This window comes from Lindgomyces ingoldianus (genome assembly GCF_010093535.1).
Source record: "Lindgomyces ingoldianus strain ATCC 200398 unplaced genomic scaffold BDR25scaffold_30, whole genome shotgun sequence".
NCBI classification, from domain to species: domain Eukaryota; kingdom Fungi; phylum Ascomycota; class Dothideomycetes; order Pleosporales; family Lindgomycetaceae; genus Lindgomyces; species Lindgomyces ingoldianus.
Window position 1 is genome coordinate 150041 of NW_022985191.1, and position 25622 is coordinate 175662.

Consider the following 25622-nt stretch of genomic DNA (forward strand, 5'->3'; position numbering starts at 1 on the left):
ATGCTGGTCGATGAATGGATTGGTGGATTGTGTTTGGAGGAGGAGGAGGAGGTGGTGGTGGTGGTGGAGAGACCTTCTTTGCTTGCCAGCCTTCGCAGAAGGTGACTTTTTGGCCCCTGACGTCCTACGTCTTTCATCTGTAGATATAGCTTGGCGCGAGGAGGCAGACTGAACTAACGGACGGACGGAATTGAAGAAAATAACTGAGCGTCTTGTTAATTCTCTCTCCACCTGCATGACCTCAATTGGCATTCGCAAACTGTCCAGTGATCGGTTGAACCGTCTTACTATCACGATTCAACACTCATTCACACGACTCGGCAAGTAACTAAGTCCGAACAAGGTCTCTTACTTCTTATACAAACAGAAAGAAAGTAATCGTCTTCAGTGAGCCTAAATTTTGCTTGCAGAGCCGCCAGTCATCATCTATAATTATTTTTCGCTATTTATCATGCATCGCATTATGCATGCATTTTTCTGCGCTAGCTCTGAATCGGTACCGAACGAGGACGCGATATCACGTGGGACAAAGAGGACAAGGCTTCCTTACTGAGGACCCAGGATTCCGAGCACTCGCGAAATTGGCCTGTATCAGTTGCAATTTGGAAGTTATTAACGTAAGATTCGTAGGAAATTAAGTAAATGTTAAGGTAGACTGGGAAAGCCTAATATATGGGGCAAAATGGAAGTCTGCGCCTGCCTGTAAAGTTCACGTTTTGACTCTTGGGGGCGACGGGATTTGGTTGACGGATGGATAGTAATATGCCTGGTTTCCGTTGTTACCCTAAGAAAGGAATTGGTTATGTGTGAGAGCAATACGTCGTTTTCGACACCTCGATTAGGAGCTATATGCGTCAATTTCACCCGTAGTATGTGCTGAATTGCGCGAGAGAAGTAACTTAGTCACTAAGAGGTAATTATTAGAGCCGACTAGATGGAGCTCAATACCATCATTACTATATCACACCTTCCCTCTAGACATTCGCCTGCTTATAAATACCACCATATGAGCCGTCTGCTTATTCAGTCATGCCAACAGCACACATATATGCTCATCTGCAATCCCAGTCGAAGCCACGAAAAAAGAGAGGAACTACGCCACTAGTGTATCCAGTAAGGGGTATATATGATCTTACAAGGAGAGACAGAAAAAATGCGGATTGTCGAATCCTCCCACAAATATGGGAACGTACGCATGTACGCAGAAAACAAAATGCTAATCCTGGATTCTGGGGGTGTTTGGTTTGCCAAACAGACTTCCCCCTTCAAAAAAAAAAAAACAAACAAACAAACGCCACGCTATGCGATGGATATGCTGAACGTAAAAGAGGCAAGGAAATAAGATGTGCAATGCCGAACAGCAAAGCAAGCGACAAAGCAAGCAGTCTTTCAACGCATGACCAAAAGATAAAGGGCCAACGAACTGGACTCGTCAACCGGATCTTCAATATCCGCTAGGTTGGGCCATTCTTCGTGCGGCAGGTTCCCGCTCAGCGTCGTTCCATGCTGACTGTTCCAGTCTCGTCTCCATATCTCGAATCTTAGGTCCCATCTACTCATAATCTTTCTTCTTCGGGACTCTATGAGGGATTCTAGACGAGTCAAGTTTTTCACATGATGCAATTCTTCCGCACCTTTTTCTCGCTCGTGATCTGCGTCTAGCTGCTGAAGCTCTGTTTGCTGCTTCTGTAGTTTCAATTTTGTGTTCTTCTCTTGTTTCGCCCGTAGTACATTAATGGCACTCTCATGTTTGCCGGGGAGCTTCTGTTGAATGAGATATTGACGAGCTAGCTTCTTGCGATCTTCTTCCGTCACAATATGTGCTGTATCCGGATTTGTGGGATTGGAACCAGAGCAATAAGCTTCCATATATTTCAAGGCAGTGGCAACATTTTGCGTTTCTTGGTCGTGGGATTTGCGGAGGTCGTGTTCAGCAACGATTTGAAACTCGTCTAGACGTTCGAGATCTAACACATGCTTGGCGAGGTCAGTAAGCTGAGATGAGAAGATAGCATGAAGGACCTGCCTGTTTCATCCTCTCCGATTTGGTCGTCTCAAGTTGGGAAGCAAGCCGCGTTAGTGTCCATTGGTGGTATGTTGATAATGCTTTTCGTTGGGTTGACTCGAACGCGGCAACACGCCGAAACTGTTCCTTTTGCTGGGCTCTCAGGCTTTTGAACGTCTCGTCCGCGAGGACTGAAGTGAGGAAGTCTTCGCCTTCCTGGGTTAGCTCCCTGTTGGGTGTACCTGGGGTAGTAACGAAAGACCCTGTAGGGTGAGATTGGGTGCCCGGGGAATGAGGGAGATCAATAGATGACATGCCGTCCTCGCTGTAGCCAGAGTCTTGCTGTAAATCATACACTGCGACTGGGGATTGCAAATCATCCGCCATCACAATGTCCGTCTCTTCTTTGCTCAGCACTGTTTCAAGAATCGACCGAGGCAAAGCTTTTCCGCAGCAATTGGGTGCCATATGTTCCTTTCTATCTAGAGCTTCTTGGATGTGCACGCGAATTGCGTATTTGGAGAGACTGTGGCCGCAGTCTAGCTTGGGACTGAGTGGTTTGACGTGGTGGCCATGGCGCGACCGAGAAGGGCAAGTGCTGCCAAAAGTGATTAGTGAAAGGTTCCAATGGCTATGGAAACTAAACAATACCTGGAGTCTTTCCTGAACATGGAAAACAGACTAGACGTCCGCTTCGGCTTCCGGGCGGTAGCGAGCTTGGATAGCACTGGTAGACTAGAAGTTGTCGAGAGCACCGAGGTTGCACCAGAGGCATTAGAAGAAGAATGGCGGTGGCCAATGCTAGGCCGAAAGCGATCCATAACAGCATCATAGTATTCCAAAGACAGTGAGGGCCGCGTGAATGGTGGAGGAGTGCGCACCGTGGGCGAAGGCTCCAGAGAGGGATTCTCTTTGGACGTCCGCGAAGGATGCGAGGTCATGGCAGTTGATTGTGATTCCCGGGAGTGAATTGACATGGAACTTCGGTGCTCGCTTAGTGCTGTTAGGGTCGATATAGCGGTCGAGAGGTCCTGCGCTTCGGGGTTGAGAAGGCGATACGGGTCTGCAATGCCGGACTCTTTGGCGGACATGGCGAGCTGCTCGTCGAGTGCATCCTCGTCCTCGTTGTCTGGCAAGCCCAGAACTTCTGCTCGGTATACAGCGTCTTCGAATATAGGGTCGGTGGTCAGGTCGAAGTAGTAGTCGCCTCCATTCCCTGCCATAGTTGCGCCAGAGCGCTCATGCGCCGGTTGAAAATGGTGATGTCAGGAGTGGAAGAGAAATGCCATTCGCGACTAGGGGGATATCGCTAGGCTTCGTTGCGGGCACCCATCACAGCGCGGGGGAGAGGAAGGAAGGACAGCGGCTCTGCGCAATTGCGGCCAGAGGGAGTGTTTAGTCGGGTGTGTCGGTGAGAGAGAAGGCTGGATGCAATGACAGCAGTTGATGCAGCGTTCCCCACATCCTCGTCGAGGGCCAGCCAACGAGCGCTGCGAGCCCAGCAATAACGGGCGGCTTCGGTGCGCTGGTGTGCCGCTGCGGAGTGTGCGGTCATGGCCGGAATTCGCAACAGCCATTCACGGTTTCTCGCTTGAGCCGCGGTTGCAATCCTGACACTCCCAACCCTTGCCCGACTATCATGGCCAGCAGGGGGAACGAACAAAACAATTTCACTGCAGCGCCTCACCGCCGCAAGCCTCTGCGGACTTCGAAGATAGACGGCTGTCGAACCCCTAGCCGCACAGGGATGCGACGAGGTCCCGCAAATCCTTCAGCGAAGGAACGGTCCCTCCCGTCAGGCAGTGCTCGTGATTCATACTACTATCAACAGTTAGTCTGCCTCTGCAGACGTTAAACCTGGTCTCTGCACTTCGATAGCACGGCCCTGAAGCAATCTCGCTGCTTGGGTGAGCTGCCTCGATGAATCAGTCTTCTGGGGCCAGTCCACTCCTGACATGTCCCTATCTGCGGGGCCCCTTCGGTGAGCTGAAGGGACTTGTCTTGCTCAGAGGTAGTTGACGAGAACACAAGACGCTGGCAACTGGCAGTCCTCCTTGTCGGTGTTGTCAATAACTGGGGCGGGGGGAAATCGGAAATGAACATCAAGTCATCCTGCTGCTCCAGTCCGTCGGATGTCGTATCTATGGTAGACTACTGGAGCAGATGCATGCACGCAGGTACCCTGATCCGAGCTTGACCTCACCACACATCATCGTCCGTGTTGAAAAAAGGGTTGATTATACATATCAGATTAGGCCTTCACCTATCCCGACAAGCGCAATTGAAGAGTCGAGTTTGATAGGACTCGAATTTGTCTGAAGCCTAGACACTCACGGCTCGGAAAAAGGGGATATCTGGCCATGAGATATCTCTAGAGCAAGGAAGTCACTGGATGTAGTGGCACTGCAGGGCTGGGATCGGCTCCTGGCAGCACTGTGCGAGGACTAAGACATGCAATATAAATATCCCCCGTACCATGTTGCTCTCTTACCCTTGTAGAGCCTAGTCTAGTTCAACATTATGTGCAAGAGGTAGTGCAGCCAGGCTTGGAATTACCACCGGGCAGATCACTCAGCTGTCGAACCGGACCAGTTCTATTTCAAGAGATAGCAGAAATGTGACTGCTGGTTTAGCGCCTCAATTGTGAGATGTCGTGCCTTGACGCAATGCAGCCAAGTCCTGCAGGTTCTCAACTCGCTAATAACACACTGGCCTCAACCGTCTCCACACCCGTCTGTTCTTGCATGCTAGGCACTTGTCTTCGCGGAGTCTGAGTCGAGTCCTCCACCACTTCAGGTCACACAGCCCTGGAACTCGGTCAATGATCGAACGAGTGCGGCTCTGGAATTCGTTATCAGCGACGCCCGAGACCTTTACAAATGTCCTTAGCCAGCAGAGATGTGAAGCCAGATCGTCTATTAAAATGACTATTTGGCACGACCGTTGGTTCTTAGTGCTCTTGAACAATACATGCAGAAGAAAGGAGGTGGTAGTACATGGAAAAAGACTATGGTGTCGTATGCAATAGGTGACCTCCCGTCGGTAGGTCGCTCAGTAGTAAGGAAATCCAGGCCATGCTGGTGTCGACGGGCCCTCGTCTTTGTGAACGCCTTGGAAAATGCGGATGCTCATGATAAAATGACATGGATAGTGGGGTCTATCCCGCAATGAGGACCCAGAGGAGGAAAACTGTTCAGATCAGTAAGGCATTTGCAAGGGGAAGAGCTGGGTACACTTACATATCATCAAAACGCCAAACATTTTAGCCACGAGCCACCTGTTTCCTTGGACCCGACTCCAATACTTCATCAATTCCCGCTGTGCGCCCTGCACGTTGTCCACCACATCTTCGGTGTTTGCGTCAATGCGCTGAATCTGCTCGCTCTGCTCCGAGACCATCTGCGCAAGTTGACCGAATATGCTCCCCAGTTCCGCTATTGTGCTCTCGATAGCCTCGATGGCCTGGCCTCTCTGTTGAATATAGACATTCTGCGGCTGGGCTTCCTCCATGAGCAAGAGCTGTGCGTCAGACTGTGGGCCACTTCGAGACAGTGCAGACGATCCTGACGGTTCCAGGGACAACATGTCTTGCTGCGCAGCGGTGGTGTTCTTGAAGCCTCCGGGTGATCTTCCTCGGGATGGGGTCTGGTATAGAGGGGAGTCGGTCCTGGCGGGGTCGAGGTTCGTTTGAGAGTGGGACGCGGCTGAGGACACAAAGTTCTCGGTTCGTGATCGCGATGCCTGGATATTCTTCGTCCGCACCTCTAAAACGTCCTTGAAGTTACCCGTCACATCCGCTAGCTTGCCCTGTAGCAGCATCACAACGTTATGACTGTGTTCCCCCTCCTGGTCACCGCCACCAGCTTTGGCATTGGGGTGTTGCTTTGTGGTCAGCGCCTGCAGTCCCTTGATCTGGCCATTCAATTGGGACAAGTCTTGCTTTATGATGAAAGTAAGCTCGGCGATCTCGACCGGCCGATCGTCGAAAAGGGTCTTGCGCTTCGCCAACTGTGCGAGTCGCTCGAGTTTCGCCATGGTGCCGGAGATGCCACGGCCAATCTCGGCAGCATTCCGCGCGAACTCAGAGCGTTGACGATGCACAGTGCTGCCGGCTGCCTCAGCCTTCTGTTGAGCAGAGAGGAGGGATTGGCGCTGGGCTCCGGTCTTGGAGTGCGCCTGCCGCTTCTGCGCTTGCGCCAAGATCGACCGGAACTCGTCGGTGCGGTCCTGTATAGATACAGCCATAGTGTAGGAGTCGTCTAGAGCCGAAGACAGTGGTGTGCGTTGAGTCGGGGTGAAGGAGGTTCAGAGGGTGTGCGCGACGTTTCGCGGAAGCCGTGTTTAGGCTGACCTGGCAGGGCTAGAGTTTATACTTATCGGCGTGTGGTGAACATGAGCGATGGCTGCGATTATGCGCGAATGTTGATAGGCCTACAGGGACAGCGTGGTAATGATGGCGACGACGGCGAACAATGGTGGTGCAGGTGGTGGCAGTTCTGAGGAGCCCTGGAGTCTTTCACGGGAGAGCGGTTGCCACGGACCACGTTCACCTTAGACAGCCACAGGGCTGGCGTGGCGCGCCAACGAATTGCGGCCCCCAGCTCGAATCAAAAGAAATTGGCTCAACAGGTCGCACTTCCTCCACTTGCTTCCAAGGTTCTTCATAGAATTCGTGATATCTTGCATTTATCATTCCATCTATCTCGCGCGTGGCGGACGTGAGAGCCCTCAAGCATTAAAGACCGATACCGCGCAGGGGTTCAAGCCTGTCATCAGTCACTCCGCCCCCAGCATCACCACCACGTCGTTCGCCCTTCAGCAGCCTCGTTCTCGTCACCTCGGGCACCTCACCTCCATTCCTGCTCCGTCACTGTACGCCATTTCGTTGTCGTAGGGCCTCCTCCTGCACGACATACCACCGATACCCTGCGAGCGCGCCTTTCCAACTGCTCGCTGCGGCCCTTTGTTGGCAGCCCCCTGGTTTATGCGATCCGACATCCGGCAGACCCAAGGGCGTCGCCCTGAGAACACCGCTCGCCAAGAGCTGTGTCCGTAGTGTCGCGTACGGGTACCCGAGCCGTGAGACGCAATGTCTGGGCCGTACCAGTTCAATCAAGACTCGGCAAGGTCGCCACTGTATGTCATCTCGTCACCCCCTGGTACGCAGTTGATTGACGTATTTCCAGTGACCGACAGCCTCCGAATCCCTTCCCCGCAGGCCAGCCGGCCTCGTTTAAAACTAATGTTAATCGCATGAAGACGAAGAAATGGGTCGAGGCAAAACCATACTCGTATGATGGCGACGACTGGGGCGAATACGACGAGTATGATGAATATGGCACCGAACAAGCTCCCCCGCAGCCAGCAGCTCCAACAGGGTATCGTCAAAAGGGCCAGTCTCTGGCAGATCCAGCTCGCAGCTTCACCGATCCTCAGCGCCAAGGGCCTCCACAGCCCGGCCGCCGAAATTCGTTCGAAGCTGGTGATGAGCACCGCGCTTTTTCCACAACGGTCCCACAGCCGGTGAAGAATGGAGGATACGGAGAGACCCCATCACCCATGGTGGGCCCTGGAGGACAGGCTAGCTATGCTGCACCGCCGCCACCACATACTGGTTTTCGACAGGCAAGTGCTGCTGAGTCGGATACCAGCGATACTCCCCAGCACCGACGGGACTTCAGCCCTTCCGCGCTACCCCCTCCACTAACGACGAGAATATCACCGGCTCCGGGAAATGTAACTGCATCCCCCGCGAATTCCATGTTTCCAGCCCGCAAGAGCAGCATTGGCCAGGCAGACTCACCATCAATGCCCAGTAGTGCTGCGAATCCCGTTTCCCCGCGAGATCGTGCGCCAAGCAATCCCTCCAAGGCCCTTCCATTCATCAGACCCTCTGACATCTATAAACGTGTGGAGGAGGAGCGGCAAAGGGAGCGCGCATCGATGGACTCATCGCGGCCGAGCTTGGATTCGCTTTCCTCCCGGCCAAAAGATGATGTGACATCTTCTAATGAGCACGATGGTGTAGAGAGCCTCACGAAGAGCCCGGATGCTGGCAAGTCTCTCCAGCCTTTGGAGACTGTTGCCGAAAGGAAGAGCGAGTATCTCCCAGATATCACAGTTGCACCACAGGGTCCTTCAACGACTAGGGAAACTGTACAGCCCGTAGCTTCCCATCAGCCACTCCTGCCTGAGGTTTGTGGCATCTCTTCATTTGATACTGATTTCTGGTCAAGTGGACCGCAATCTCAAGGCCCAACCAAGCCGACTCCAACAATATCATCTCCGGATGAGCAAGGCTTTCGCTCGGTGGTCGACCAGGCTTTTACCCGTGGTGACGATCAGCGGTCTGTACCGCCAACTCCCGTTTCCAAGCAGTCTGACTCGACAGTCTCTCGGAGCAATACAGACAGTACGTCTGGTATCAGCCCGATCATGAGCCGCGTCCCGAGCTCTGCCACTTCTGCGTTAAAGAACCGAAATATTGCCGGAGATGAAAGTAGTACCCCTGCTATTGCGGAAGAAACAAGTGAAAGCAGTACGCCTGTTTCACGGCCCGTTTCCACGGCAATGCTTGGCGGCCCATATCAGATAGCTCGAAAGCCTTCTCCAAGCCACTCGCCCAACGTTTCCAGTTCATCGCTGCCCCGAACAGCTTTATGCCCTAGTCCTGGCGAAAGCCCTGCAAGATCGCCTGCAATTGAACCTCAGAAATCTATGCCAGAGGGAGAGTCTGCGCAGCTGACCTCTTTAAGCCCAACATCGCCTGAGATCATGGCAGGTGGTCTTGGTGGTCCCTCATCTGCGTATACTTCCCGGGAGGCAGACATCGCGTCCGCGATGCGCATGAGCCCAAACAAACCGGCATCAGAGTTGAGCGCAGCCGAGAAAGAATCCCAGGATTCGTTCCTGGAATCTCATCGAAATGTGCAGGCTCCGCTATCCGATGTACTACTACGTTCGCGTTCTGAATCGCCCAACAAAGGCCGCGTTCAAGAACTGGCTGGAAAATTTGGAGAAGTGTCTCAGTCGCGGCGGGGTTCCACACAGTCCAATGCCTCGAAGCACAGCATTCAATCATGGGAAAGGAGCCAAGAAAACTCACGTCCTTCGTCACCTACCAAGGCAGGTATGGCTAGGCCAGGCAGTCCATCCAAAGAAACTCTAAGCGAAAGACCCGTCGTTGGACGTGAACCCAGCTTTAGACCGAAGCTGCCAGGTCAGTGGGAGTCGTATTCTACCAACGCTCCAACCCCATCCGACCAAGGCGACAAAGAAAAGCAACTGGTGGGCGAGGAATTGAGTGCCAAAGGTCCACAGGGGCTGTCTCCACTCGAAGAAGCGGACCTAACGCCGACGACTGCAAAGCACCCAGTTTCAGTAACAGAACCGTCGAAGGCATCCTCCGATCCTCTCGCAGCATTGAAGGCAGCTGGAACTGCCATGGGAGAGGCTATTGAAGCATCTGTTGGGCTCAGCTCATCTTCAACGATTTCACAAGAACAAGCACAAACGCAAGGCCGTTCTTTTGGAGACATCCAACTTGCACGACCCCTGCAGCTCGACAGAACAACTTTTACGGCTTCCACAATACCCCCTACTCCTCCGGAAAAAGACACCCCGGCGTCTGAAGAACTGCCGCCTCCACCACCCTTAAAGGAAACGAGCCCTGAGCCTGTTTCCCTATCCAGTCAGCACCAAACTCCAGTGCGGCCAACAATCGCCCCACAGATGAGCACCGATCCCTCTGAGCAAGATCAAGAAAGCGACAGATTAAGGAAGGAAATAGTCGCTACCTTACGTCCCCTGCAGACTTCCGATACACCAGAAGCTGAGTCCAGCGGGCCTTCGCTTCAGCCTACTGTGCCATCCGCGACGAATCGCGAGAGTTCCATCCTACCGAGTGAATATGATAGCTATTGGGCAGATGAGCAAGCTTCTCCTCGGCCATCTAACGACTTTGCGCGCCAGCCTCAATCGAGCGTAGATCAATCCCCTGGCGCTGCAAAATCCACCGCTCCTAACCTTTCCGATGTTTCGAAACCAGCTATCCTCACTCGGTTCAGCTGGGAGGATCAAGGGTCGAAGTCAATGTCAACTGGTGACCAAGCTCACGTAGGAGCAGACACCCATGTTCCAGCGAATCTAGCACAAGAGCCTACATCAACTTCTCCAGTGGCTCAGCGAGCGCCAGAGGAGTCATACAGTCAGTCATTTGCTGGTGTTCCGGATCCATATTTTGGCCCTGTACACACCCTTTCTGTCTCCAAACCCGATCCTGTGACCGAGTCCGATTGGAAGGGACGATCTCCAACACCCCCGCCGGATTCAGCAAAACCAGTCGCAAGCCCAACACAAACCAAGGCCATTCAGGAAGCATCTCCTGCGTCAGGCCTCCACGTCGTAAACTCTGATACAAACCCCGAGGCTGTGGATATGCCGCCTCGTTTGAGCGCAGAGGCTTCACCAGTTCCCCCCAAGCCACAAGAAATTGAAGAAACAACAGTGCATCAACCACAGAGTACTTCACAAGCAACCGGGCCTTCCCCTGGACTAGAGCCCGCTCCTGGCTCAGCTACCGTTCAGAAAGAGTCGGTCACCACGTCACACATTACCGACAAGCCCTTGGGTTTCAGGGAGATTGTATCATTAAAGTCCACGTCGGAGCGCATTGCCACTTATAACCAGACGCGTGAATACTGGGCTAACACCGATCATGGTCTGAATGACTGGATTACCTCTGCCGTTGCTGCAAATCCTGATCTTGTATCACAACCGCTTGCTCTGCCGCCACCACAGATAACGCACTCGGGAACGTCACGTCACAAGCCTACAGGGTCACTTTCACTGTTCGGCAAGCACCACGGATCAGGAAACACCCAGCCTCAAAGCACACCATACTATGAGCAATACAATTCAGCCGCGGCACAAGTTCCAACAACTCCAACATCTGCTGCACCCCCATCCAATCAAGCTCACGGCTCCGGTTCAGGGACTGGAGGAAGGAACACTAGCCATCAAATGCAAGTCAAGGGCAAAGATCTTCTGCACACAGCGGGAGTGTTGGGCGGCAAAGGGATGACGAGCGCAAAGGGCTTGTTCGCTAAGGGGAAAAGCCGATTCAGAACAAGCGGCAGCGGCGACAAGGTAGATAAATGATTTCTTCTTTTTTGTACGATTTACATCATTTCCTTTATCGACACAACCCGAGATTGCATATTACGAACTTTCCTTCCCCCTCCCTATACAGATGGCACGCGACCGATGGTTGAAACGTCTGAAGAGGCCTCTAATTTCCATATTTCCTAGCTCTTTTGGGGGCGGTTTGTTTATTTTCTTAATTTTGTTCATGATGGCCTGGCCCTGATAACTTTTCATGATTTGTTGATCTACTCTCATGTACGATTAGGGCCCTGACCACCTTTCATAATCATGAAAATGTTAATCCTATCGTCTCTTCTCGACTTCCCACAACCTATGAGTACATGTGTTGATTTGTGTGATGTAGGCCGCGCGATCACAATCAGTATCCTCGTCCCGAGAGGTCTCAGAAGAACCCGAATTAGTAACGACACCCGAGAAATTACCTAGAATGTCTACCGATCTTGACGGGGCTAGAGAGGAGAAGAAAAAGCGTCGACTATCATCTCCTTTTCACCGTTCAAGTCGTCCAAGATCGAGACCATCTAGCATCGTACTGCCCAAGAATACGCATTTAGACTTTAGTTCTGGCGAAACACCAAGAAACACTCCATCTCGTGAGACACCTTCTCCCGAGGGCAACAGACCTCATTCCTACCATGCACCAGATTCTTGGAATGTGGTACCCGATTCCCAGCAACCGGCGGATCAAGCTACTCCGCCAGGAGGCGGGTTGCAAGCTCCTGAGCGCCTTGGTGTTCTTCCCTCTCCCGCAAAGAGCGCATTCTCGCTGCTTCCCCAAGACAAGGACGGAGACATTCCCCCAGTTCCTCCAATTCCTAATTGCATGGAGGATGGACAAAAAGGCCGGGGTAGCCAAGATAGCACCAACGCCAGTCACAGAGTCCTCCAATCTATAATCAGGCATTCCACACCACCGACGACAGAGACCTCAAAATTAAGAGAGTCTCCAGTCTCCGCGAACGAGAAGGTCGAGGGGGGAACTCTTCCACAAGACATCTCTGCCAGCGCTCGAGAAAGCGGAAAACTGTCAAAGCCGGAGCAGATAGAGGACGATGATGACCAACCACCGCAGTTGAACCATGAGCTAGCACCACCCATGGTCCTCCGTCAACCGCCTGGCAAGGGACAGAATATCTCGCCCCCATCGGCCATAACTACTTCTGATGTCGGAGAAATTTCGCCTGTGGTGTCATCTACAGGGCTAGAACGCGACGATGGGGACGATGATGACCGGCCCCCGAGACTAGAGCTTGACTTTCTAACACTAGACACTCAGCAAGTCAGGGGCGATGTAAGCCCGATGATTATGGCACAATCGCTTGCCGTAGGTTGTGAGGGCGACGGCCCGCACACCCCTGTCGCTGCCGCGGCTTTTGCGCAACGCGATGTGCGACCAGCGTATGAGACAGAGCAAATCGGCGCGGGCGACGTGTCGCCCATCTCATTACACGCTCGGGACGAGGAACCCACGCCGACAAAACCAAGCGAGCGCCCGCAAATTGAGCCAACAGAAAGGCAGGCAGATGAAGTTGAAGGGGAGGATGGCACTCCGGAGAAGGCCGCGTTAGTCGCGCAGGCTCCAATACGAGCCCCGCTTGATGCAGGTGAGGGTCGCCTAGCTGCGCCACCACCGGTCGCCACGCAGCAGCGCCAATCTGTGTCTCCATATCAGGTCGTCCACGCAGTCCAGTACGTCCCATCACATTCTTCTCTAGAATCATGGGAACAGGACAGTGTCGTCGCGCCGTCGCAGTCAGATGGGAGCCAGCTGGGCGATAAGGTGGAAGAAGCCCACATCCCGCCCGTGCCGCAGATCCCGAGCAACATCCAGCACCAGGAGAAGGCTGAGGCGATTGAGCTGCCTCCAGAGCTAGAGCAGAAGACTTTGAAAATCGCAACTTCAGATGCTTACGAGCAGGAGCATCCTCCCACTTCCGAGTCAGTTGCGCCAGATATGCAGCAATCACCAATGACTGAACCGGCGAACCCGGGAGGCCACAAGCGCTCTCAATCTCTGCTATCGGTCATTTCATCCGCAGTGTCAGCAGAGGGAGCTCCAAAATCACCAGCATCCGATCATGCCGTGAGGTCGAGGCCGTCCAGTGCCAACCGACAGCTGCATAGCGCGAAAGGCTCACCAGTCCCTCCACAGATTGCAGAAGAAGCCGCTCCTACAGAACCAAAAAGTCTTGCTCCTCCCAATGATGATGAGTATGACCTTTATGCCGATCATAATGGCATCGTCAAGGACGTGCACGACGAAAGGGGCCAGCCATTACGGGTCACAACAGTACAACCTCCGAACCCTACCGAAACTCCACCACAAGTGCCCACAATTGCCCACCCTCAACAGACGCCACAGGTTCAGGAGGAAGACGTGGCAAGGTACAGTGATGAGCGGCCTATGAGCTTTGTTTCCGTTCCTCGAGATGCGAATGGCAGGCCCCAAGAGCAGATCAACAGACCAGCAGCAGCGCCAGCAGAGATAGATATACCACCCATTCCCCAGATTCCAACCCAGCTACAAGGACAAGCCCAACCTCAGGATCGTATAGATACTAGACCACCGCATTCCCAACCGGTCCCGCAACCCGATCCAGGCCGCGAGTCACAATCCACTCCAGACAGATATTCAGGACGGCAGAATGTTTCTCCTCTTCAAAACAATCAGTTGCCCCAACAAGTTCGAACTCCTCCACATAGCACCGTCTCTCCACCCCCACCGAGCAATGCATCTCCGCCACAGCCTACACCTCCGCCTAGTCTTGCTCAAAGGCCACTTCTCCAGGATCCACGGATGCAAGGCCAGCAGCAGGACCCTAGAATGCAGGACCCTCGCATGCAGGATCCACGAGTAGCACGAGATCCCCGGATTATGCAAGATCCACGAATGATGCAAGATCCACGCATGATGCAGGACCCACGATTGGTGCAGGATCCACAAATGATGCAAGATCCAAGGATGCAAGACCCTCGATTTATAGCGGATTTGCGAATGCGCGGCATAATCCCAGGGCAGCCATATCCTCCCCAAGACCCGCGAGCGCAGATGCAAATGCCAGGGCAAATGTATGTCAAAGATCCTCGTATGCAAGGACTTGGGCCTCCTCCAACACCAAGAAATCAATTCGAGCTTCAACAACAAATGATACATCGTCAAGCAATGGATCCTCGCTTTCGCGGCTCTGAATATCATCTTCCAGGGGTTGGGCCGCCGCGGCCAGGCGCACAACCTACCAAGCAAGAAGAAAAGTCTTCATCACGACCGAAGCTTGGATCGGTCTTCAAAAGTCTTGGCAGTAAATCTTCGACGACTCCTCCAGCCTCAATTCCTCCGAATAATCGAGTCAATCCGACCCTTACTGCCCCCAATGGCCAGAATCGCAACTTCTCGTACCAATCAAGCGTAGGAGATCTCCCCATAGAGCAAGCCGCTATGAAGAAGGAACGAAAACCAAGCGTGCTTGGGTCGCTAGCCAGTCGTCCTCAAAGCGTAGGACAGGAATCGCACATCAGTCAGGAAAGCACTGCTGCCCAAGCAGCTTCTTCGCGTCTAGATTTAAGATATCCAACAAGTCCAGCGCCTTTCAAAGGTATCCCGCCAATGCAACCGCCACCTGGCGCTCCTGTTCCCCCAAAACAACCACAGCCGCAGCGCTCGGCTACATCCGGGACCCCGGAAGCAGGGAAGAAAAAGAGGTTCTCAGCTCTAGGCAGCCTATTCAGTCGCAGCGGAACGACTGGGCATGCGGTTCCGTCGAAAACAAAGTTGTCAAAAGAAGAAAAGAAGGCCCAAAAAGCGCAAAAGCACAACACTGTACCCCCAATGCAGCCTCCACCAGCACAACAATGGCCACAACAGCAACAACAGTTGAGACCTCAGCAATATATCATGCAGTATGGCCCACCTCCAGGGGCGCCGCGCCCATTTCCAGGGATGCAAGGTATCCCGCAAGCTATACCACCCCAAGCTATGTCACCTCAAGGGCGTCCATCCCAGGGAATTTCACCCCAGGGGGTGCCCCCACAGCGTATTCCTTCACAAGGCTACCGGCTACAACAACAGCAACAGCCACCACAGCGTCCTGGGCCTAATGAATCCGCCTATATGGCTACAAGACAGTTTGCCCAGGAACCACTATCACAGCAACCGGTCCCACAAGAAACCCAGCAAGTTCCTCAAAGCTCTCGTCCTGGAGCATCTACTCAAGCTCCATCCTTCGAGCATACTATTCAGCGTCCCGAAGGGTCCGGGGAAGGTCTCCCTCTAGATGGTTATTACACCCCTGAAAAGAAGCGCTGGTCTCACGGCCATGGAGCAGCTGGCTTCGCGGCGATTGAGCAGCAGCAGCAGACTGTATCTGCACAGAATCCCCCAAACCAACGTCGTGTATCATCTCCAGCATCTGCTCATGGGTCCAATACTGCCATATCACCCGTCTCTCAGCGCCGCGTGAGTTCACCTCAGACAGAGCCTCGATATGAGACACCCCAGATTCCTGCCGCATATAATCATGTATCTGGCACCTACATTTCGAATGGCGTTCAACTTCCTGCCCAGGATCCACAGCCCGGTCGTCCTTCCCCTATTCCGGCCAGCGGTACGTCGGATCGACAGTACTCCGATCCCCAGATGCAGCCAATATCACCTCAAGTATCAGAACAGTCACAGATAGTGCCGAGTGAGCGCACGCAATCCAATGCCAGTATTTCCTCTGTTGTCTCGCCTGTCTCAAACCCACCTCCCGGCATGCCATCTGCTCAACTCATATCTAGCCAAAGGGCTCAAAAGCCGAGAATGAGTAGTATTTCGGAGGCGACACATCAAGAACGGCCGTGGAATTTGAACCTACCAGAAGGAGCCACAGAGCAAGAGATTGTCCGTGCCCGCCACCAACAACATATGGAACAGATCTACCAACAGCAAATGGCTACCCAACAACAGTTGCAGGCTGAAAGGAACGGCCAATCGCCCTCCCCACATCCATCTCTTCAGGCTCAGTCACCGAGCCCCCACCCATCACAATCTTCTCAACAGCCCCAGCAGGTCCCGCCTAGTGTCATGCAAGGCTTCCGTGAAGTCTTACCTCGTGGGTCGCCTCAGCCATACTCGATACCCCAGCAGCAACAACATCCGCCGGCGCCTCATTACGAACGCCGTGATCAACAGCAACAACAACCGCCTTACCATTCGCGTACGCCTCAGCCGCTTCAACCTGCGCCAATCCACCCAGGGGATATTCAGAATGGTGCTGTTCAGCCTGCAGCATATCCTCTTCCAATGTCCCCTGACTCTGCCAGCGTGAGAAGTCCTATAAACCCTCGCGCAGATACCCTACCGCCGCCACCTCCACCAAAGATCCCTCACAGTCCTATGAGGCCAGTATTCTCCGTTGGTGAGACTCCTCCACCACATGTCCAACAGCAGGGCGGGTCCGAATATCAGCAATACCAGCCTCCGCCGCCGGTGCAACAACCAGAGTACGAACAACACCCTACTGACGAGCCACCGCCTTCCTACTCTGGCCCTGGGGTTCCAAACGAAGGAATGGACAAAGAACGAACTCGACCACCAAATATTATGACTGACCCCGAAACCCGAGGTCGCGAGCGAGAGACTCGGACCCGCCAACCTTCCATTGGCATTCTTCAACACCCGCAACCTGCCTCCATGGCTGCATCCCCTCAGCGCTCGTCCGCAGACATGGGTGCTGATATTCTCCGGCGGCAGCTTCTTGAGCAAGAGGAACGCGAACGTATGGAGAGACTTCAGAGAGCCGAATTGCAGCGCGTGGAGACTGAACGGGAGAGACAAGAGCGAGAGCGAGACAGAGCACGGGCAAGAGAGTTGGAGCGCAGCGTTTCAGGCGGTGGCAGAGTCGGAAGCTTGCGGAGTGTTGGAGGTAGCGCAAGGGGAAGAGGGCCTGGGTGGGAGAGAAGAGGTAGCACGGTAAGACCTGTGTTCGAGCTACCGGCTGAGGAGGACGATGAACCGGTTATGAGGGCGACTTCTTTCCCTGGGCAAGAGTGGGTTCCTACTTGGACGGAAGATTGATTCATCGCGTAAGATCCCTTTTCTGTGAAGGTGACACGAAGCATATTTCTTTTCCCTTCTCCTGCGGACATTTAAGATTTGGCTACTACCAGATTCAGTACTTTTGTTTCTCTTATGTCAGAGTTCGTTGGATACCATATGTCAGCGTACACAATCGCATCACTGCACAAAGGTTTGGTCTTATCTTTGCGGAGTTGGATACCCAATTTTTCTTTCTTTGTTTCCGCAGTCATTCTCTCCTCGGCTGGACTATGTAGAGTTTCTTAGCACGGTTGTAATTATCTGGATGGTTTCAAGGTTAAAAAGAATGTCGATACCCTTCTTTGTCCCAAAATTACTTTACCATTTTATTACTTCTGTCATCGCCTATCTCAATGTCATTCTTCTACCTTATGGCGGTGATGCTAAGGGTACATTTTCATTGTAATAATGAGTCTATACAGAGTATACTACTGTATGAGTCGAGAGGTGGTTCTTGCAAGGACATTGTATGGTCATAGTGACTCCCTATGTTTCACCACTTTGTCACCACCCACACCTTGAACCACGGATGATTGTGACAACAGGCAAACTTTAATCACTCCTTTCTTATAAACCTACCTTGCATTCCGGCCGACTTTGTTCCCACAACTAGGATACATCAACACTCACTATCGATAAACACACAACCAACTCAGGCTACACGGAAACGAAATCACGATTCACCTTAGAATAGCTTGGCGCACAGCTACACATTCACGATGATGCACCTGTCAGCTAGACTCGCAACCCTCTTGCACCCCCCGGGGTCTGTTCAATACATTCGTCATGCTAGACCCATCGCTTTCAGATCGACCATACGGGAGCTAAATCTCCTCCTGGTCTCAGACGCGCTTCACAATGCTAGCAACTCCCAGCCCCTGAGACCGCTACAATTTTCTTTCGCAGCTCGCCTCCCGCCCAATCCAATGGCTATGCTAGACAAACAGCCACTGCTGCAAACATGCTAGAACCTCACTTCTTTCTCCTAATATCAGAAACCCTTCACCATCGAAAACGCCAAGTCCGCAGGGTCACCCACTCAGGGAATGATAACGCTAGTTCCATCTACAAAGACTACCACTACTGCAATGATGAAAGTCTCCAGACCATGGGTGTACTCCCTCTCTACATTCCTGCAGCTAAAATCTGGAACGACAGACTATGCGATGAATGGATGTGGCCAAGAAGGCGACGCGAAGCCCCTCAGCGTGCTTCAAGCAATTCTATGCAGAGCTCCGGACCCTGACACCTATCACTATGGTGGGGAGTTTCTAAGGAGTTTTAAGGTTGTGAAGGCGATATAGATGGCGGTTCATGAGGTCAAGGTTACACAAGCAATCACCCATGGGATGAATGGGCTGAGAGAGGTCTCCGATAGATCTATGGTGGTGGTTAGATAAATCAAGGAGAGGGTGGTCGTTCAGTCAAAAGGGGTGAAGGAGGAGGCTGTGGAGAAGGTGGATGAGAAGCCCGCCCGCAGTTGTCTTCTGGATCTTCCCCAGGGCGAATGCTAGGGATCGATTGTAATGGCGAATTAAGTGTCATGCAGTGGGTAAGACTTGACAGAGTGAGTGTGTTAGAGGGAAGTAGGAAGGGGGTGGCTCCTGCTATTTTGAAATAGACAGCAAGGAAAGCTTTGAACACGGGAAATGTATAGTGTGGATTTAGTCTTCTTTACTGTTGAGTATAATTGTAAAGGATATTTCAAAAGACGATTGTAATATTGCATGTAGGCGGAATGCCCTAGAATGTAGGGTTAGTCCTTCACGGTAAGGATCTAATTTAATAGATAGGATATAAAAGTAGTGAAAAAGTTACCCCCCAAGGGGAAAGACCAGAAGAGACCCCTTTAAGATGGTTGGATTCCGAGAAGGCTGTGCCGCATCGTATTTGTCCAAGGTTCTTGTTGCCTTTCCGTCTCATCATGCTATTGGTCAGCCCCACTACGTATTGTCGCAGGTTCTCTCACAATACACCATCACTTCAGCCAAAAGATTTATCACTTCTCAAATTCCTTCACTCCCATAGCTTTCGCGACTGCCTTCAGTTTCAGGATCTATACCAATAGAGGATATTCACGGGTAGTATTCGCATCAGCCTTGCCTATGGACATCGCTTCAATGAGGCTCTCCGTCACTTAGCCTTGCCTTACCCTTCATTCATGACTGCCTAGTCACCCATCCCAAGATTTGTACAAAGCATCTGGACACTTTCAAACTTAGGCCATCGCATCACCGCTACTTAAAGGACATTAACTTGCCCCATCTCTTTCCCTGTAACTTTCCGCACCTCTTTCTCACAACCACAAACTCCCTCACAAAACTAGGCTCAATAGCTAATTTCAAGCCTTGCGGACTAAATCCCCAACGAGCTCTGTTATAGGACCGCAGATATGGCCTACTACGGAAACCTACGAGACACTGTTCGTGTAGAAGATGATGAAGCCAGCCTGCGGTTAGCCTTGCAGCTGCATGAAGAGATGAATGGTGATATAGCGCTTCCGGTTACGAAGACGGCTCCGAAGTCTTTTGTGACTATTGTTCCACACGGCGACGACTGTGATGCCGACTTAGCCTACGCTATGCAACTCAGCGCAGAATTGAATGGCGGCCAAGCATCTGCTACTTTGCAAACCTTCGAGCCACCAAACTATGGTCCACCGCTAGATTCTCCGGGTTTTTCCTCAACATCTAATGCGTCCATTCGGGGGGTTGCTGGCTACGAAGGCGGAAAGCTCCACCCATATCATGATGAACATCGCTCAAACTCGACTTCGACTTCTAGGACCTTCACTACGTTCAATGAATTCGCTTCCCATGTGCGGACTAGAAAATGTGCTCTTTGTAACACGAAGTTAATTAATGGTCAACAAGATATTGAGGAGTTATTTAAGAGTTGGTTGAATGGGAAGAGTAAGTTGGCTTGCTCACATTTCTCACATTCTAATAAGGACTACAGGTGCTGCATCTTCCAGGGTTAAATGCAAACGCTGCTCAACATCCACGTGCGTTGGATGCAACTCAAAGCCGTCCGGCAAGAACTTTCCTACTCAAACGAACGTCCAGGGCACCCAGCTGAGTTGGTGTTGCAGCCATGGCCGCCTTTTCCTCGTCTGGGTAACTCTTTGCGGAATGGACCAGCAATACTGCAGCGAGAAGCTACGGGAGGCTGCTAAGACCGGAACTCGTCGTGTTGGTTCCTCTTCCTATAGTCACCATGATACTGGCATTGGCTATGGTGGTGGTCGTCCAGGGGAGGACCTAGCCTACGCCAACTCGATGAAGCCCATAATGTATACTAGTGGTCCCGGTCATCAATTTCTCCAACCCAAGCCTGCTCAGGATGCTGGTAAGATGAAGGCTCAAAATGCCCAGCAAGTTTCCGATAGCTTCATTCATATGGTCCTTGGATTCCTTGTGGAGCTTCTGCCATCGCTAGATAGACAATCTAGCTTCGATATGGACCCTCCTGAGGCGGTAGTATCGATGCTGCTCAATAGCAAGATCTTGAACAAGGCCGCTGAGCTCCTCCGTAACGACTCACTTGAGGATGCGACCAAACGGAAGGATCTCTATCAAGCGCTGCTGAACTTTCTCCGAGCAATTGGAAACCATCATGTAACGGCCAGCAAGACGATGTTTAGCGAAAGAGTGCTGCGCCCTGACACTGTCAACCTTCTTACTCTCTCATTTGGAGGAAATCCCGGTAGTGGAAAGGCAAAGGAGGATACGTCTTCATCCCTTGGAGACTGCCTCCGAAACCTCAATCTCCAGAGCAACATGATGTTGCAAGGCGCCCAGCTCAACGAGAAAGAGTTCCGCAACCAAGAAGGCCAAGATATGCTCTGGCTCTGTCGTCAAGTCTCCGATCTTTCGGAATATCTGCTCGTAAATACGAAAGCAGGTAGCGGCGCAGTTTCGAAGAACCAAGAGGCCGAGAATATCAACCATTGCATCGTGGAAGTGCCAGACCAGCAAATATTTGCCAATTATCACTATGCAGCCACCGCTCGCGCAATTACACAGTCTCCCCCAGGAAGAATGAAGCGACTGATTACGGAGATCACAACGTTGACGACGGGGCTCCCACCGGGTATCTTTGTCAAGTATGCGGCGTCCCGACTAGATGTAATGGTGAGTTAGATCAAAATGCTTACAGTGCCAAATCATAGCTAACTGATGACAGAAAATCATCATTGTCGGTCCGGTCGGAACACCTTACGAGAATGGTCTCTTCGAATTCGACCTACTCTGCACGGGAAACTTCCCCTTTGAGTCCCCGAAGGTAACCTTCAGGACCACAGGTGGTGGGACAGTGTGTTTCAACCCTAATCTCTATGCGGATGGTAAAGGTTGGCCATATCATTCCTTTGAAGCTTTCTGTATCGTTCACTAACCGATACTCAGTCTGCCTCTCTCTCCTTGGAACCTGGCAAGGGGAGCCATGGCGTCCCGCGCAGTCAACCATTCTCCAAGTCTTGGTCTCGATCCAAGCAATGATTCTATGCGATGAGCCGTACTGTAACGAGCCTTCAAATGAGACGTATCGAGGCCGCCCAGAATCGAAGGCATTCAACAAGACGATAGAAGGGTTCACAGTACGCTACGCCATAATGGACTGGCTCCAAAGCGCCCATCCTGTGTGGAACGATGTCGTAGCCTCGCATTTCAAGAAGAACGCACAGGCCATCCTCCAGACAGTCTTGCGGTGGGAGCAGCATGGCCTTGGGGTCCATCCTCCACGTGGTTGGGTAGGAATGGTTGGACCTGGGCAGGGGAAAGCACGGGCTGAGGTCGTTTCAACCTTGCGGCCGCAGCTGGAGATGCTCTTGCAGAAGTTTGGCGCAAACCCGGTTGCGGGACACACCGCAAGCCCGAAAGCTCTTAGCCCAAGTCACGGTGGCAATAGACACCCTCCGGGATATGGATCGCAATCCCCAGGTCGCGGTGGATATGGTCTAGGTAGTTTTGGAGGCAGACACGGTATGCCTGGTGGCTATTACTGATCGCAACACATTCATCGGTTGCTCGCTGGAGATTGATGCAATGTTGCACACAAGAATGATGGAGGGGAAAGATATGATCTGGGCACTGGCAATCTCTTAACGTAAACGATACTGGGCAGGAGTTTTCTTGAGCACATGCGAATTTTATTCACTTTTCCAGGCTTAATATTTTGGAAGCTGAGCTCTAGAGTGCATTTGAGTAATGAATTCCAGGGGTTGAGTCAAGGTCACGTCGGCTTCAACCTTAATATGCCGAAGTCATGTTGTGACGGCTTCGTTTAGTATAGATACAAGGAATGTGAACAATGTTGTCAGTGTGAGGTTTGAAACGATGTTCACCTAAAGTTCTCGAGCTTGAAATGTGGTACCGTCACGTGACGATGTTTACGGGCCTTGTTTCTCCGAACTCCGGAGTCATCACTGTAATCACCACAGAGCCTCATCAACTGCTCCCCTCCATCGCTTCGCTGTACCAACAACTCCACCTTTCTCTAACCCTTCTTCCTCTCTACTTCTCATACCCGTGGCTTCCTCTGTGACTTTGCAACCTGCACAATATACAAGCGCCACCATGTCAAGCGCGCAAGTGCTGAAGGCCGACAAGGACTTCACTAAAGAGGTCGATAAGCTTCTACCAGAAGCCCAACAGCTTGCAAATGTATCTCGCTCAACACTCCATCCAGTGCTAGAGCTAACGAGATGATAGCAAGGCAATGCTCAAGCCGCGATCGAGAAGTTACTTCTGCTCGAGAAGCAGACCCGCCAGGTTCGCCAATACAGCGTGCTCGCCGCCTTCTAGCTTCACTGACGTGCCTAGGCCTCTGATCTAGCGTCTACGTCTCGAATCCTCGTCGCCATATGCACAATAGCTAAGGAAGCCGAAGATTGGAGCTTGCTGAACGAGCAGGTGCTGTTACTGTCTAAGAAGCATGGACAGCTCAAGCAGGCCACCACCAAGATGGTACAAGTGGTGATGGGCTTCTTGGATGGTACACCGAGTCTCGAGACAAAGCTCTCTGTAATCGAGACCTTGCGGACGGTCACCGAGGGCAAGGTGAGTAGCGTGGGTCCCCATGATACGTCTAATGCTGACAATGTTCACAGATCTTTGTAGAAGTCGAGAGAGCCCGCATCACCCGAATATTATCCAACATCAAGAAGGAACAAGGTGACATCACCGCAGCTACAGATATCCTGTGCGAGCTTCAGGTGGAGACGTTTGGTTCTATGACACGCCGAGAGAAGACGGAGTTTATTCTACAGCAGGTGGCGCTCTGCATAGAGAAGGGCGACTGGACACAGGCTGGTATTCTTAGCAGGAAAATCAGCACGCGGTACTTCACACGGAAGCCGAAGAAGACTCCCGAGCAGCTAGAGAAGGAGAAGAAGGAACGCGAAGAGAAGGAGAAGAACAGAAGCGCTGATGACCCACCAGTGGAGCCAGAAGACGATGTCACGGATCTTAAGCTTCGGTACTATGAGCAGCAGATCACACTAGCCAAGCATGAGGATAAGTATCTTAATGTTTGCAAGCATTACCGGCAGGTACTCGATACGGAAGCGGTTGAGGAGGACCCAAAGAAACTCCGCGCGGTAAGTCTATTCGACAGCACGTTGTTGTTTAACAACTAATGAGCTTCCAGATCCTCCAGCGAGTCATCTACTTCGTCATCCTCGCCCCATACGACAATGAGCAGTCTGATCTCATCCACCGCATCCAGAGAGACTCCCGAAATTCCGTGATCCCGCAAGATGCGCAGTTAGTCAAGCTGTTCACCGTCCCCGAACTTATGAGGTGGCCTATGGTTGCTAAGCAGTTTGGTCCTCACTTGACGGAAACCGATGTCTTCGATGCGGAGAAGGACGATTCGGACGACCCGAAGGCACACCAGCGATGGCAGGACCTACGAAAGCGGGTCATTGAGCACAACGTTCGTGTCGTCGCCAAGTACTATACTCGGATTCAGATCCCGCGGCTTACACAGCTTCTTGACCTTACCGAGGATGAGACGGAAAAGTACATTAGCGAGTTGGTCACGGCAAAGACCATCCACGCTAAGATCGATCGACCGGCCCGTATCGTGAGCTTTGCTAAGCCCAGAGATGCTGATGATGTGTTGAATGAGTGGAGTGGGAACATGAAGAGCTTATTAGGACTGTTAGAGCGGATTGATCATCTCATCACTAAGGAGGAGATGATGGCGCGGATACAAGCCCCCACGAAGGCAGAGAAGGGCAAGACAACTAAAGCAAAATAAGGGAGAGGAGGCATGCATTGATACACAAGGAAAGCCTCGGATAGTCTAGACATAAGGCTTCTATAGCTTGGGCTCGTCGCATCATATGCGCGATGTAATATAGACGTCTAACGATGTCTCGTCCATCTAGGTGCCGTATCCGATCTATGATCAACGCCATACTTCCAGGTAATGCTTCTACGATCAGAAAAATCAGAACGGGACATCCATATCCTCGACACTCTCCTCCTTTTTCCCGTCTCCCTCGAAAGAGTGCAGTGCCTCCTTCATGAAGCCTATTAAGACGCTGACGTAGGCTTTCTGACTACTTGGTAGGAAGTGACCTCCCGGGTGATAGACAACCCGGCCGTCGCTGCTTTCGCATGCGTTTGCCAAGGCCAGACTTCTCGCCTCCTCCACAATAGCGTCCAATGATCCCAGGAAGTGTAGCATGGGCGTCTTGATTTTCGGCTCATAGAATCCTTTATACAAGTCCATGCCCCGGGCAGCAAACCCAGAGTAGCTGACGGCGAACTTGAGCGGTGGATGTATCGCCTCCTCGACATATCCCGTGTCAGCTTCGAAAGACTCCGGATACCTCATGCCGCCTTTCGGATACACGGCCTCGAAGCCTTGTCTCCGCCCAGGTTCGAGAAGTGAAGCTACCATAGCCGCGCATGCCCCGCCTTGTGAGAAACCCACGACGCCATCGAAGGGCCCCTCGGATTTCAGTATCGATGCAATGTGCTCCAGACCTCGCTCTATTCCCTCATATGTGTAGGGTTCCTTCTCGCCCTTTCGTCTCCACCACGCCCAGGCATCGGTCTCTTCAGCGTCGCCGGCCGATCCGCCATTCGCCGACGAAGCTGCAGCGAATGGGACGTCTGTGGGAGCTAACCGTATCGGCGCGGTGGGGTAGTGCAGTGTGATGCCGGCCGGAAAGGCCTTTTGGAGGTTCTTTTCCAGAGCGCGGGTTTTGGCGTGGAACAGCGGTCCCGATTGTGTGAAGCCATGCAGCATGAGGACTTTGATGGGTGTGGAGGGCGGGGGGGCTTGTGAGACCATGATGCGGTGGGGGAGGAGCGTGTAGAGGTTTGTTGGGTGGATATTCTGGGGGAGGGAAGGCATGCAGCG

The 25622-nt window shown here is 52.3% G+C and overlaps 7 protein-coding genes across 7 annotated transcripts; 4 read left to right on the top strand and 3 right to left on the bottom strand.

Annotated features, from left to right (window-relative positions):
- Nucleotides 1-1365: 1365 nt before the first annotated feature.
- Nucleotides 1366-3314, bottom strand: BDR25DRAFT_69500 (uncharacterized protein). The gene is made up of 3 exons (XM_033698928.1): nt 2657-3314; nt 2027-2603; nt 1366-1977 (listed from the first exon to the last, which is right to left on the bottom strand). Exons 1-3 carry the CDS (start codon nt 3226-3228, stop codon nt 1390-1392), a joined length of 1737 nt encoding a protein of 578 aa, XP_033544034.1. The 5' UTR covers nt 3229-3314; the 3' UTR covers nt 1366-1389.
- Nucleotides 3315-5097: 1783 nt separating this feature from the next.
- BDR25DRAFT_69509 (putative ER-golgi SNARE complex subunit Sed5) lies at nt 5098-6332 on the bottom strand. The gene is made up of 2 exons (XM_033698929.1): nt 5245-6332; nt 5098-5194 (listed from the first exon to the last, which is right to left on the bottom strand). The coding sequence occupies exons 1-2, from the start codon at nt 6248-6250 to the stop codon at nt 5163-5165; spliced, it is 1038 nt and encodes a 345-aa protein (XP_033544035.1). The 5' UTR covers nt 6251-6332; the 3' UTR covers nt 5098-5162.
- A 5107-nt stretch (nt 6333-11439) lies between these two features.
- BDR25DRAFT_69526 (uncharacterized protein) lies at nt 11440-17261 on the top strand. Its single transcript, XM_033698930.1, has 2 exons — nt 11440-11445; nt 11514-17261. The coding sequence occupies exon 2, from the start codon at nt 11598-11600 to the stop codon at nt 17223-17225; it is 5628 nt and encodes a 1875-aa protein (XP_033544036.1). The 5' UTR covers nt 11440-11445; nt 11514-11597; the 3' UTR covers nt 17226-17261.
- Nucleotides 17262-17965: 704 nt separating this feature from the next.
- Nucleotides 17966-19491, top strand: BDR25DRAFT_358743 (uncharacterized protein; the record flags this gene model as incomplete). The annotated part of the gene is made up of 11 exons (XM_033695993.1): nt 17966-18085; nt 18112-18360; nt 18432-18506; nt 18551-18637; nt 18671-18725; nt 18749-18813; nt 18868-18902; nt 18932-19015; nt 19085-19198; nt 19234-19378; nt 19420-19491. The coding sequence occupies 11 exons, from the start codon at nt 17966-17968 to the stop codon at nt 19489-19491; spliced, it is 1101 nt and encodes a 366-aa protein (XP_033544037.1).
- BDR25DRAFT_395341 (uncharacterized protein) lies at nt 19242-22464 on the top strand. Its single transcript, XM_033698368.1, has 4 exons — nt 19242-20158; nt 20205-21379; nt 21432-21597; nt 21653-22464. Exons 1-4 carry the CDS (start codon nt 19639-19641, stop codon nt 22249-22251), a joined length of 2460 nt encoding a protein of 819 aa, XP_033544038.1. The 5' UTR covers nt 19242-19638; the 3' UTR covers nt 22252-22464.
- A 230-nt stretch (nt 22465-22694) lies between these two features.
- On the top strand, nt 22695-24733 carry BDR25DRAFT_305641 (uncharacterized protein). Its single transcript, XM_033690451.1, has 5 exons — nt 22695-22909; nt 22958-23017; nt 23069-23305; nt 23356-23844; nt 23895-24733. Exons 1-5 carry the CDS (start codon nt 22823-22825, stop codon nt 24507-24509), a joined length of 1488 nt encoding a protein of 495 aa, XP_033544039.1. The 5' UTR covers nt 22695-22822; the 3' UTR covers nt 24510-24733.
- On the bottom strand, nt 24514-25613 carry BDR25DRAFT_305642 (dihydrofolate reductase). The gene has a single exon (XM_033690452.1). The coding sequence runs from the start codon at nt 25551-25553 to the stop codon at nt 24702-24704; it is 852 nt and encodes a 283-aa protein (XP_033544040.1). The 5' UTR covers nt 25554-25613; the 3' UTR covers nt 24514-24701.
- Between the last annotated feature and the right edge of the window lie 9 nt (nt 25614-25622).

Excerpts from the sequence above, each read along its gene's own strand:
- BDR25DRAFT_69500 (XM_033698928.1), bottom strand. The coding sequence starts at position 3,228 with ATGGCAGGGAATGGAGGCGACTACTACTTCGACCTGACCACCGACCCT. Across the intron at positions 2,604-2,656 it reads ATGTTCAGGAAAGACTCCAG|CACTTGCCCTTCTCGGTCGC; the intron begins GTATTGTTTAGT and ends CACTTTTGGCAG. Across the intron at positions 1,978-2,026 it reads AATCGGAGAGGATGAAACAG|CATGTGTTAGATCTCGAACG; the intron begins GCAGGTCCTTCA and ends GACCTCGCCAAG.
- BDR25DRAFT_69526 (XM_033698930.1), top strand. The coding sequence starts at position 11,598 with ATGTCTACCGATCTTGACGGGGCTAGAGAGGAGAAGAAAAAGCGTCGA.
- BDR25DRAFT_305641 (XM_033690451.1), top strand. The coding sequence starts at position 22,823 with ATGTCAAGCGCGCAAGTGCTGAAGGCCGACAAGGACTTCACTAAAGAG. Across the intron at positions 22,910-22,957 it reads AAGCCCAACAGCTTGCAAAT|CAAGGCAATGCTCAAGCCGC; the intron begins GTATCTCGCTCA and ends ACGAGATGATAG. Across the intron at positions 23,018-23,068 it reads TCGAGAAGCAGACCCGCCAG|GCCTCTGATCTAGCGTCTAC; the intron begins GTTCGCCAATAC and ends TGACGTGCCTAG.
- BDR25DRAFT_69509 (XM_033698929.1), bottom strand. The coding sequence starts at position 6,250 with ATGGCTGTATCTATACAGGACCGCACCGACGAGTTCCGGTCGATCTTG. Across the intron at positions 5,195-5,244 it reads GTTTGGCGTTTTGATGATAT|TTTTCCTCCTCTGGGTCCTC; the intron begins GTAAGTGTACCC and ends TGATCTGAACAG.
- BDR25DRAFT_305642 (XM_033690452.1), bottom strand. The coding sequence starts at position 25,553 with ATGGTCTCACAAGCCCCCCCGCCCTCCACACCCATCAAAGTCCTCATG.
- BDR25DRAFT_395341 (XM_033698368.1), top strand. The coding sequence starts at position 19,639 with ATGGCCTACTACGGAAACCTACGAGACACTGTTCGTGTAGAAGATGAT. Across the intron at positions 20,159-20,204 it reads GAGTTGGTTGAATGGGAAGA|GTGCTGCATCTTCCAGGGTT; the intron begins GTAAGTTGGCTT and ends TAAGGACTACAG. Across the intron at positions 21,598-21,652 it reads TCTCTATGCGGATGGTAAAG|TCTGCCTCTCTCTCCTTGGA; the intron begins GTTGGCCATATC and ends ACCGATACTCAG.